The sequence below is a fragment of the Pipistrellus hanaki genome, assembly GCF_964339955.1.
Source record: "Pipistrellus hanaki genome assembly, chromosome: 17".
NCBI classification, from domain to species: Eukaryota; Metazoa; Chordata; class Mammalia; order Chiroptera; family Vespertilionidae; genus Pipistrellus; species Pipistrellus hanaki.
The window spans coordinates 35,676,821-35,690,739 of NC_140519.1; the positions used below are offsets into that span (position 1 = coordinate 35,676,821).

Here is a 13,919-nt window from a genome sequence, read left to right on the forward strand (position 1 = left end):
CTGTTATTCTACCAAAAATTATAGGCATTTAATTTTTTAAGATTTAATAGTCTGTTTTATTTTTGGAGCAATCTCCTGTGTTTTTTCTCTCTTGAGACTTTTGAGAAACTGGGTCAGTTGTTTTTTTAAAACTGTCCCATATTCTCTATTTGTCTAAATTTTTTAGATGCTTTTCAATGTACTCTACCATCTCATGGTTTCTTTTAATTGGAAATCAGGTTCAATTAGACCCAGATGAACATTGTGGTGGGCGAGCCCTGTGAAACTGCTGATCACTTCCTATTACATCTCATCAGCAGGCACACAGGCTAGCTTGCTATGCTCTCAGTGATGCTATTCTAACTTGGTTAGTTAGAGTAGAAGCCTCCTTATCTCTTCATCCCATTTGCCCACTTTCTCCTTGGAAATGAATAAATGACCTATAGGATGGTACTTTGTCACATTGCCCATCATTGACCAAATAAATTATTTCATCAATTTAGTAAAATGGTGATCTCCTAACTCAGTATAACTTCTGTTATATTTTTCATTTGAAAAAAAATGATTAAATTAAAAGGAAACAAATCTATAAAGCAAGGCTGATTTTAAAGTTAATATACTGGTGAAAGAACTTTTTGTATGGAGATTTTCTTTTTAAGAAAGATCAGAGGCACTTTTTAAAGTATTAAAGGGAAGCTGGCTGAAAATCTCTAGCTCACCTTCATTGAGAAACTAGACATTTCTATTTTAAATTTCTGTTTATTTTTAAAAGAAAGAACTATTTTTTATACTCCATAAATTTTTACTTTTAAGTGTTAAATCTTCCTTACTGTCTTGTATATTCTAGAATATTTAAGCTTTAAAATTGTCTAGTGAGGCCTTGTTTGATATACTCTTCATCTTTTTTCTCTTTCCTTCCTTCTTTCTTCCTTCCCTCCCTCTCTCCCTTCTTTCCACTCTCTCTCCCTTCATTCTTTCTTTCTGCTTCTTCTTCTTCTTCTCTCCCCCCCCCCCCCCATTGCTATGCTTTTGGAATGTGTTTAGGCTAAAAAGGAAATGACTTTTGTCATTTTAATGGAACACTTAGATTATTGCTAAGCAGCAAGTTCCATGGATGCATGGCAAGAAAGTGGTCAATTTATCATAGTTTCCTGTGCAGTTCTTTCAGTTGCTCGCTTTTGAACTTCGGGCCTATTTTAATGGATCAGTGGAGAGAGCTGAAATAGCACAGCTATTGGGTCGAGGTGATGGGGAAAGAAGAGAAGGGAATGGTATTTGTGCTCAACACTTAGCCTGGATTTCTGAGATTTCCCTCCTTCTTCCTCATTTAGATGCTGCCTTAGATTTGGGCTGTTATCATTGAAGTCCAGCTTGATATTCACATGGCCTGTAAACCCCTCCCTTACCATTACCCAACTTGAATAACTCATTGTCTATGGGCTAGCATATTATTCAACAAACAGCTCTGAATCCATGCTGGACTCTGGGGTATGGAGGGCTCCAGGAAGTCATCCTGCTTCTGTACAGCTGACATCCTCATGGGGAAGAAAGACAACAAATGAGTGAATGGACAGGATGATTTCAAATAGAACAGGGTGACCTCATAGAGAATGATGGGGGGCAAGGGAACATGTTACTTTACAGAGAGTGGCCAGGAAGGACCTCCCTGAGCAAGACCTGAATGATGAGAAGAAAGTAGACATGCATCTGGGCATTCCAGGCCGGGAAAACTGCAGATTCAGAGGCCCTGAGGTGGAAATTAATGTGGCATGTTTTGGTGGCAGAAAGAAGGAGAGTGATCTGAGATGTGAGGGACAAGGACATTGGCACAGTTTGAAGATATCTAGGACTGGAGTACATTGTGGATAACTGTGTTTGGTTCAGGACTTACACACTCATATTAAGACTCAACTAGCAATGTGAGTCTCCATGATTGAAGATGAATCAAATATTTACAGTTTCTAGAGAACCCAGTGTAGTGCAGTTGAAGAGAAAACTAGTCTATCTTCATTGTGATCTGGGTTCTTGGTCACTTTATCTCTTCAAGTTAAGTCCCCAGGAAAGAGTAGTTTGACTCTCCTTCTTCTTAGTTTTCCGTGTAGAGCATTAAAATTGGAGTCACACTATCTGTGTTTGAAATGTAGTTCTTCCCTTGGTTTCTGTGTGGATTTTAGCCTCTTGTTGAATATATTTCCTCTTTTGTAAAGTGGTGATGATAATTCCTCCTTCAATAGGTGCTCATGTGCAGGAAATGTTATGAAATCTGGAAGGGCTGACATGACCTAACATAGGTGTTCAATAAATATCTGATCATGCACCTGGCTAAACTATGTCATAAAATATTTCTGTAAGGTGATAGATCTAGGCAGGCATATATTACATTCCTATTAATTATTCACAATATCTAAGACCTTGTCCTAAAACTCATTTTTTCCCAATTATAAATATTGTTGATACAATGTATAAAGCAGCTAAAACAGTGAAATATCTAGGGATTCAGGACACAAAATTTTAAATATGAAAATGGGTTTAACAACTCAGTTTTTTCATTCAATTTCAACTCAATCTCAAATAAATATAATGTTCAAGAGACATGTAAAACATTACTTTATAGGATGTAGACCATTCAATTAAATATTCTGGAAGAAATTTTAATCTAAAAGAAAACACAACTAAGTAAAAACCCAAAATAATTGTTTTTACTCTTTGTGATGTAACTCTGAAATGTTTTTATCTTTTAACCTCAGATGCTAAATCAAACATCCCGACTTGAAATACAACTGCTGGAGAATTCATTATCAACCTACAAGCTAGAGAAGCAACTTCTTCAACAGACAAATGAAATCCTAAAGATTCAGGAGAAAAACAGGTGAGGATTGCTGTATTCCAAAATTATTTAAACATCACTTATATCCTCCACCTCTCTTTTTTTTTAAAAAAAAATTGAAATGGTTTGGAAAAAGTAAAAGAGAAGGTAAACATAGGGACAGATTAATTTTGAGTATAAAAACAAAGGAGAGCTGTATCTGTCTCTTTCTTTCCCTCCCTCCTCATATTCCCTGATTCTGGACCATTTTGCAGTTTTACTTTCCATCATGATTCTTGATGTAACACCTAGTATTATTTCCTACTCTCTGATTCTCAACATGGAATATTCTTTTTTTGAGGGAAACTGCTTAAAAGTTATTCTCTGTTCTGCTTGGCTTGGCGGGCATGGCTCAGTGATTGAGCCTCTACCTATGAACTAAGAGATCAAGGTTGGATTCCCAGTCAGGTGGATGCCTGGGTTGTGGGCTCGATCCCCAGAGGGCAGGGCATGCAGGAAGCAGCCCATCAATGACTTTCTCTCATTATTGATGTTTCTATCTCTCCCTTCCTCTTTAAAAGCAATAAAAAAAATTAGTTTTCAAAAGTTATCTCTGTTCCATCAGTAAAGCTAAGTGGTGTTTGGAAATTCACTGCCGCTCAGATGGAAGAGGCTGTCATGCATCCCGCCTCTCAAGGGGTCAGACTCAAGTCCAAGCATACACATGGCTACTGCTGAGGAACTTTCCCCTCATTGAATGCTAACTTCTATGGATAATTCAGGTTTTCCTATATGTATAAGTCACACTATTTATTGCTAATGATATTTTTCAGAACTATAATATTTCCATTTTCTAGCAACAAAGATATTTCACAATAAACTTGGGGATTTATGTTCTAATTAGAAAATCAGTTGTATGTTCCTGTTGACAAAAGCATGTATCTTTTAATTCCTGCTCTACACCCCCTTTTTTTTGACCCTCAGTCATGACATTCCCTCATGTGTGGTTCCTGGGGGTGTTTTTCTACTGGTGTGCTATATCTCCTGACTGTTGTCCTATCTCTGGAGTTGTCTGTGTCTTCCTGTTGAGGATGCATTGTGTGCAATGGAGTGCTGGGGGTATATCTATTCTTAAACCAGGCATATTCTTCCATGAACCACTTAGAGAGTTTGTCTTTTTAGAAACCAAAAGTATCCATTTGTGATAGATAGCATACTTAACCTATTCTGTTTATTGTTATTTTCATGTGACAGAATTAGAGGAACTCTGCCAAGCACTTTCTAGAGAAATAAAGAAATGTTGCTCTAGAAAGTGTTTCTACCCCGGCCCATTTAAGAGGGTAGAAGGTCAAAGTCAAATATGAAGCTGTTTTATATATTTTAAAATAGCTTATTGATCATCCCTACCTATTCCACAAATGAATTTTAATCCTCCAAAAGAAAAAGAAGCAATTTCTACATTGAAGCAACTCTGAAATGTAGGAACAACATGCCTTCAGGAAGCCAGGTCTGGTTTGGATCAGCTAATACACTTTGCAAAGGGGATTATCTAAATTAAGCTTTGCTTCCTCCCCAGGGAATGTCAGCGGTTGTGTCTGGGTGAGTGACTTACCAGTTTGAGTCTGATGGAGCGGTAGCTGCCATTTGGGTGAGCTGGCCCTTGGGAAGGTGCACTGCTTCTTTGGCAAAACAAGGAGGAATATTTTATGAACAGAATGATATTACATGATCATGCTGAGAGGTCCTGCTGATTTACATTCTGACAAATTAAACGCATCACTTGTAAGGTTGAAAATGGGGTTTTAGCTCCTTAGATTCACTTCTTTATCCCCGAAATGGCAAAAGGCACAAAGCAGGAATATAATTAACAACATTCCCCCCCAACCTCTTCTTACTATTTGTTTTCCTAACAGTCTAGTGGTGGTGACACCAAGAAGCTTCCTTCCAGTTTGTTTTCTTTAACATCTTTTTTCTTTTGTTGGATGCTAATCCAAAACTTGGTTTTTGTTTCTTACCTCAAGGAAATAGCATTGGGAAGTAAGAGATGAGTAACTGGCTCATATAATTGCAATTATACAACCAAGAACCCAGGCAATGGGAAGCATTAATATTTATCTTTCATATAGAAGGTTGGTTTGACCACCGAATGTGACATATAATTGTCAACTACTATTAGATCCCTTCAGTATGTTTCCTGCCCACTTCTGCTCAAAACAATGGAAAAGAGGGATGAGTAGGGGAAAATGCCATATGCAAATTCCTTCAGCCAAACCAAATACATAAATAGATCTTTTGGTCTAAAGGTTTGGTCAACTGACCAGGTTTCAAGGCACCTGCCCATCTCTAACTTAATCCCAACTTCTTTCAATGAGGAAGCATAGCCAGGTAAAAATATATTCCAGAAGAAACTCTTCTGCTTCTCTCAGCTATAACAGGAAGGGACATCAACATTTCATGTACACAAAGATGGAGCGTTTGGAGTTTCTTGATACTTGTGTTTAATAAGCAGAGCGAGGACTAGGAAAATATTTAGTAGGACCGTCCAGAGTGAAGTGAAACTACGAATGTGATGGTCATTCTGACATAATTTTAGCAAAACTATCTGCTGCCCAGCTATCTAATATCAGGTGAACATCTGTGCCAGGTGTATTAACATACTGTAAGCATGATAATTCCTCCAACTAATTCTTCAAAGCATTTATTATTATTCCCATTTTATATATAAAGAAATTGGGGTTAACATAGGTCATTCAACTTGCTTGTGACCAAACAGTTAGTATATGACAGCATTAGGGTTCAAGTGCATGATGACTCTTTGTCTTAATAGAAAAATATTTTTCCAACATGATGCAGCTTCAAGATTAATTGATGTGGTTGTCAAGTTATCCTCTTAACACAAACAAATATAAACTTGAGGAAAGAAGTAGGCCAGTTGTTTTTGGCCTATTCCTTTATAGATCATTATTTATTCCTCCTAATACTGGAGTAGGAAATATAAACTATTTATTTTACCTTGGGAATTTACGGAACTTCTTTGACAAGCCTCATCTATCTTCTAGCTGGAGTTTATGGAAAGTTATTATGTTAATTAATTTAAGTGATTGAAGTATGTATAATTCAAGATACTGAATTATACCTTACAAACAATGCGTTGCAATGGCGTAATAATATATTGATTTTTTTAGTACTTAATCTGACCAAACAAATGAAATGTTAAATCACAGTCTTATTCATTAAAGCTATCTTCCATTTGATAAGTTCTTCACAAAATACTGAAGTCTTTCTAACTTCTAGCATTAAATTAGGTTGAATTATGTTAGCTGTATATAGAAGGGATCAAGGAAAAGTATTTAAATTTGTGCTATCCTCTTCTATACATCTCAAATGAAACACCTACAGATACTGATTTAATAGAATATATTTTTCTCATGCTTTTAAAAATGAAATATAACTTTTTTTCATTTAAATTTTTTAACCTTATGATGTGACAGTGGAACAATTCTGAACCAAATTAGAAATCTAAGTGCATTCTTAATTCTTTCCTTGCTCTGATTCCTCACAACTCAATATAACGACTGCTGGTTATATTGCTGTCAGTTGCATCTCCTAAGTATTTTTTCCAATTCATCCTGTTCTTTCTGTTTCCACTGACTGTGTCTTAGATCAAACTCCTATTAATTCTTTCCTTAGCCTTCACGGTAAGTCTTACTGCCTCTCAAACCTGTCACCCAGAGCTCTGCCACAGCCTTCTTTTCAAAACACATGTTGGATTACTTCCCCCTTTTGTTTAAGTACCCCACACACTAATTCCACCCAACTTTTAAATCTCTAGACAGCATCTGCCAACTCCCTAATGATCCTCTGGACTGACTGAGGAAAGCTCAAGTTCTTTAGCATAGAACCTAGTCCTTGATCATTGTAATCTGAATTTTACAGCCTCACTTCCACAGGCCTTCTTAAATGTTATAAAGTAGGATCTGACAGCAAAGAGTATGAGCTCAGAGGCCAAACTGCCTGAATTTCACTTTTCCTTGATCCTGTTAAAACCGACTCTGCTACATATTATTTGTGTGACTTTCAGCAAGTCACTTAAACTCTCTGTGCTTTACTTTTCTAATTTGTAACATGAGGGTGATGAAAATAGTAGTGCATGGACTTGATGAGAGGTTAAGTTAATGCATATAATACACTGACAACAGTGCCTGGTGCACACAGTAAGTGTGAATTATTCCAGTTGATAGTTTCACATTGGAGATTTGATATTATTTCAGAAATAATGTTTCACTTAATCTGGAATGCCCTGCAGTTCTTTATTCAACTCACAAATTTCTGCCCACCCTTCAAACTCAGATGTCACTGTGATGTTATCCCTCCAAGAACCCTCCTCTGACTCTGTCAACTAGACTTATTCATGACAACTTATGCAATAACACTATACCTGTTTTTCCCCATTTTTTCACTTATCCCATCACATTGTAACACGTGTGCGTGCTTATCATCTCTCTACTCTTAGGGTGTGAACTTCCGGAACACAGAGACTGTGTTATATTTGTCTTTGTCTTCATGCTCTCAGGCACAATTCTCTACAGAAAGTATATATAGTATCAAATGCTTTTTAAATGTTGAATGAATGATGAAGTGGTAAATGTTCCAGTAGCTCTATCCCAATAAATGTCATTCTCTTTACACACACACACACACCCCTGAAAAATATATTTATGAAAAATACTAATCACATAGTGTAGATTAAATATCATAAATATATCAATTGTTCTTAACATAGATAAAATAGAGATGGTGTTTTAACCATTATTCTGCATTCCCAAAAGCTCATTACATAGCACCTAAAATTATCAGCCCACATTCTGAGGTTCAGTAATTCAGCCCAAATTTTAAATCTCTAGACGGCATCTTTCCAGACTATCCTAGATTCATGACTATTTACTATGTATCTATGATTAATAAAAAAGTAACACACTGATTTAAACTTTAAATTATATGGAATATAATAATTGAAAATTAAAGTCTCCCTAATTCCATATCTCCATCACCACCAGCCCCTGAAAAGAATCATCAACAGATTTGCAGTTTGGTGCTTATTCTTTCAGACTTTTTCTATGAATGCTAAGATATATGTAAGTATATATTAGTAGAGCATGCATATTTGTGTGTGGTTTCACAGACACTCACCCCTACACAATTGCACGCATACGTAAGTACATATTTATATGATGCATGTGTGTAAATTGTAATTATTTTTTAAATGCTGGGTTTATTTCTACTTCATAAAAATCTATCAGAATATAATACACATGTAACTATATACAGATATCCCTCATCATTGCCATAGATGTACTATAAATTTACTTTCTGCACAAGTATGTGTAAGCTTTCTAATTTCTCTAAACCTTGCTAGCAATTTTATTCATCTTATCTGAGAGGTTAGCTTGTGTGTCTTTTCACATTTATGACCATTTGCATTTCTTTATCTCTGCCTAGCCTTATCTTTGCTTTATTTAACTCATATAAGCTCTGTAATGAATGCTAAAGTTTTTCATGTATGTAGAAAATATTTTCTCTAATCAGTCATTTATTGTCCAAGCTATTTTTATAGAAATATACATTTTTATGCCATGAAGTATATCTTTTATTTCCTTCTTGATTTCTGGCTTCTACAACATATTTAACTTATCCTTATTTACTTTAAAACATTTATCTGCCAATGTTCACTTGTACTAATCTACTATACTTCTGTCCTCATTTAAATCACAATAGTGAACTTCATATTTTTAGAGAGAATTTGCTTTGTACAAGTATAAATTGAAAGTATAAATCTAATCTGAATTTACTATATACCCTTCTTTGAATGAACAAGAAATATCACTATTTAAAATCCTATTTGCAACACAAGTGGACATTACATTTTCAAAATAAAAGTTAAAAATGGAAACATCTGTAAGTAGGTTCAGACAGATAAAATGGGAAGATTTCTATATTTTCACATCTTCCCCCTTGTCTAAGAGCTATATTTACACACATAGAGCTTAGGCAGCTGTCACCGCTATGAATTCACTGGCTGCTATGTTAAGGACTCTATTGTGGGAAACAATTTGAAAGAGAGAGCTTTTTCTGTGAAAGCTTCAAGATGTGTTCAATGATTTGAAATATTTCCAATAAGATATGTGGGAGGGGGCAAGCTGTGGACTGCGGAGGAAAAGTTAACCAAAAACTTTAAGTAAGGCTTTGTATACACTCAATTTAGAACTCTTTGCTGAGGTTCAAGACCTAGATCATCTTGTTTATTTTATTCTTCATTAAAGTGCACCTCTGCCTCAAGCTAGAAGTGAAGTGCCAAAATCCTATATATGTCTCTTCTCAAAGTGTTTGCAGAAAGATGGGAAACAGGAAGTGCTGAGAATCCTGTGAGAAACTCTGCCTTTGCATTTGTAGTTGATTTGTATATTAAGATATAAGGGCAAAGTTTCTTAAGTTGCTGTTCCATGGAACACTAATTCTAAAAAATGCATCTTAATAAAAAGTGTTTATTTAACCTAGGCTTCTCAAAAACTTAATACTGGAACTGTTAACAGATAAAAATACGGTATGTACTCTAGAAAGCAGTAAGCTGGAGTTTGGAATCAGCATCGGGTTTTGGATTATACATATAAACCTAAAAACTAAACGTTTTGCTAAAGGCCATCATCACAGAAAATATGCTTTTGCTTATCTAATTTTAGGATACTGGAGCTGTAATGTCCTTTAGATTGACATTTACATATAGAGGTGTTTATGACTATCTGAGGTTAATAGGAAAATGTAAGAGAACCAATAAAAGGCTTCAGAACAAAATGGGATATGATTGATATATTGAGTAAGAAAATTAAATTTAATGGCAGAGCTATTAAGGCAGAGTGGTGTTTAAGAAAATGACAGTAGAGATTAAAAAGAAAACCTAAGACGTTCGTATTTTATACATGTGAAAGGTGGAAATGTTGAAATATTGTGAAAGCAAACCCCCAGAATAACCAGACAGAGAGCAGCAAATAATAAGGTGATGCCTTGATTCCTCATAAAATGTAAATGGGTGATCTATCCACCTCACCCCCACCCTTCCCTACCTTCCCTCTGAGGTTTGATCAACCAAAGGACTTGTATGCATGCATATAAGTATAACCAATGGACACAGACACCAAGAGGATGAGAGCATAAATGGGGGGGGGGGGAGACGATGGGGGTATAAGGACACATATGTAATATCGTAATCAATTAAAAAAATGTAAATGGGTGGGAAAAGGTAGAGCTTATATTATCCTAAGTCAAAGAGATGACACTCAAATGCTAATTGTCCCAGCACTGGGATGTTGTGGGTAGATTTCTAATTTCATGAGTTAGAAGACATAGCTTTTTATTTTGATTCTGATACAATATGTGCACAGTTTTGGACAAACTGTTTAGATTATTGCCTATAAACTGGGACTTGTAATAGTTACTCACTCTGTATCTCTATATTGCTTTCAGAATCAAAGTAGATAATAGTTTTAAAATACTACACAACTGTAATGGTATATTACAACAACATAATTAGTAAGAAGAGATAGCATATGCATTTTTCTGGCAAGAAAGTGTTGGATTCAAACCATTTTGGAAATAGTGAAGAGGAAGGGCTGACTTCCCAAGTAGATAATACCAATGGATGAGAAGTATCAAAAACAAATAGTTTTTTGGAAGCCAAATATGAAGAGAAGAAAGAAGGGAGGGATGAGCAGTATCAAATTGAGAATGGAAGAGTCAAGAAGAGATCAGTCTTGTCTGAAGAACTCTAAAAAGTTATCATTATTATAAAGGTTACACCTAACAAATAAGGTTAGTAGAGAATTGCTAGAGTACCAAAGTTATTAAAGGAATTCCAAATGAAGAAATGAGATGAGAAAATAATGGGAAGAGATAAATAACTGGTAAGACCTGCCATATGGAAAACATTGTCATAGGTTTTCATGCATATTATTTTTATGCATATATTTCATTTCAAATTCTGTGCCATTTCTGTGATGCAGAGCAGGCTTCTTGCTTATATGAGCAACCCCTTCTTTACATGAATAGCTATTTTGAGATGGCAGCTATGTTGGTGTCTTTTGATACCTGGTAGTCATGGAGCATTAAAGGTTGTTTAGTGGATTGTGATACTAATGTTCCTTCCAGCATACTAAATGTATATTCTTTTTACTTAAGAAATGGATATTCTTCCACAAATCAGTGTCCAGATTTGTTTTCTTTGGCACCAGGACTTCTTTGACGAACTTTCTATTCACAGCTCTTTCCAAATTATCCTGAAAAACAAAACGAACAAAACTCCTTTTTTGACATCTCAGATAGTGGCCATCTTCATATGTCCTTTTGATGAGCAAGAAATGCACCCAAAGTAGGAAGTGGAAAAACATTGGTGCAAATGTTTTTTATAGTATTATGTCTGAAGTTGAAGTCTCTTATAGCATCTGTTGCTTTATTTGAGATTTTCTCTCTAAAAATAAACCCTTAGAATAGGTATAATAGTGTCATTTTACATTTTTCATAGTGCTGAGAGCACTATTGGCACTTAGAGAGTAATAAATACAAGTTATAACTATAGCGTGTTATTTTCCAAACCAGAATGTTACCTACTGAGTAGGAAGACTAAAAGGCCAATGCTCATCTTACTTCAGGAACAAAATAATAATTTAGAATTTTTATGTACTGTTAGATGACTATAGCATTCACATTGTGATCTTTAGAGTACCATCATTTTAATAGTTAATTCTGAGGTTTCTTGGTAGTATATTATAACTTCTGAATTTAAAAGACAATTTTCTAATAAGTCAATTGACTCTATATTATGGACATCTTATATTTTATCATTGTCTTAGGAGAAATGAAAATAATTTTTAAAAATAAACTGAGAATGAATTGTGGTTAATTCTCAGATCTGAAGGCCAAATATTAATGGACACAAAGAAAACCTCTTCTGACATCCACAAACGTACACTAATCACTGAGTCATTAGAAATATTTTTTGTTTGTTTTGTTTTTCAACCACCAAGTTCTCCAGCAGCAAGTATTGACACAGTAGAAAATGCTAAAAGGCTCTGGATCACACCTAATCCTCAGAGATATGGTCTTTCATCTTACTCTGATTTCCTTGCCTAAATTTCTCATTTCCAAAAAAACATTTAAAAAGATATTAATGATCATCACATTTTCCCCAAAGCACTATTTCGAATTTGCTGAAGGCTCGGTCAGGGTTGAGCACCTTTCACTGTTGTTCTGTAGAAGGAACTCAACTCAGAATAGAGGCCTGGCTTTGCTTTTGTTGCACAAGTCACAGAGCTGCCCTTCCCAAGTCTCAATGCAAAAATTTCATCTGGGAATCTGGGAAGGGTACCAAAGGTGCTGTAAAGTAATAGGGTCTTATACTCAGAAGCATCCAGGTATTTTCCAGCCTTAGTTCAACAGGCCTCTTTCCTGCCACATTCTGTGCGGCATCCTCTTTAAGGGCAGATTTGCTGGCAAAGATCTGGAATGCCCATGAGCAGTTCTCATCTTCACACTTAATCTGTGTGAAAGGTCATCAGACCTTCCAGCTCATCTCCCAGTACATGGAGTTGGAAAATTCGGCTCTTCAAACATGCTCTGTTTTATTATTTAAGTATTAAATTTAAAACACTCCCTAGTGTCCCTTTTATGAAAACTTATAGAAATGATTCAGTGCTGTATTTCTCCAAGGTAAATTAAGTGCCCAGTCTGGTATGTTACATTTGAATAACACCTTGTAAACTAACAACTGGTGGAACCTTCTGAAAACAGAACTGAGAAAGCGGAATAAGGCTTTCCCTCTAAGGAATACCAGTACATTATACACTCTATAAACTGTAAATGCTTTTCATTTCCAGTCAGTTGCTAGGGTCCAGGAGTGCTTCTGCATTCACTGTCATTTTAATGTGCAGTCTGCAAGGGGGGTATCCTCTGAAGAGCCCAAGAGAAGGTTCTTGGTGGGAGACTGCATCGCCCTGAGCAAAACATCTCAGGTCCTTTTGTAAGACCAGGCCATCTGGTGGTCTTCCTTTTGGAACCATTTATGTGGTGGTTTTGAAATTTGTGGTGTTTTTAGGGCTCATTGTGAACCTTAGGTTGAAAGATAAAGTAAGCGGATAGTGGAGCAGGTATCAAAAATCCCAAGCAATCTAATTCATTGTGATTTTACATAGCTTTTTCTCTGGTCACATGGTTTCTGCGTGGATATACTCTTCCCTAAGCCCACAGAATGGTTGTGAAATTTAATCACTGTTAATGTTTTAAGAATCCCAAATGAGTGAAGCAAAGTAAGTAAAAAATAGTTTCTATGTTTTGTTCATACTTTTTCCTGAACTTTTTCTCTTTCTTATTAGAACTATTGCCTTAATGAAAGTCAAACTACATACAGCTTGTCCAGACTATAATTGTTTGGGTCCAAGTCAGCTACCCTGGATATAAGATAAACCCCAGGATATAAATTATAGTTAGGAAACAAAAATTACTCTGACAGCAATTGGTCTAAGAATTCTTCACTTGACATGTCACTTCTATTGGGTCGGCAAGTAAGTAATTGCGGATTTTTTAAAGAAAATCAAAGACAATTTTTTCATGGAACTAAATAACTTTATTCTGTAATGTATTGCCCATTTTGATCAATGACCTTTTGCCATCTTTCAGGCAGCATCATAATCCCACGTTCAAAAAACTTCTGGTTTTTATTAGCAAAAAACTGAATCAGGTACGATTTGACATCATCATCATTATTGAAATTTTTACCATTCAAGGAGTTTTGTAAAGATCGAAACAAAAAGTAATCAGATGGTGCAAGGTCAGGACTATATGGTGGATGTGGCAAAACATCCCAACCAAGCTCCATTAATTTTTGCCGAGTGACCAAAGATGTGTGTGGCCTTGCATTGTCATGATGGAATACAACACCTTTTCGATTTGTCAATTCGGGCCGCTTTTCTTCAACTGCATTGTTTAATTTCGTTAGTTGTTCAATGTAGACATCAGAATTGATCGTTCGGTTGGGCGGTAAGAGTTCAAAGTAGACAATTCCTTTGTAATCCCACCAAACTGATAACAA

At 35.7% G+C, this 13,919-nt stretch overlaps 1 protein-coding gene across 4 annotated transcripts in view; it reads left to right on the top strand.

The window, feature by feature from the left end:
• Positions 1-13,919, top strand: part of ANGPT1 (angiopoietin 1) — a 229,622-nt gene that overhangs the window by 138,611 nt on the left and 77,092 nt on the right. For all 4 annotated transcript variants that reach the window (XM_084864479.1, XM_084864480.1, XM_084864481.1 and 1 more), the window contains one exon: positions 2,727-2,848. In XM_084864479.1, coding sequence (XP_084720605.1) covers positions 2,727-2,848 — 122 coding nt within the window. The remainder of the gene's footprint in view (positions 1-2,726; positions 2,849-13,919) is intronic.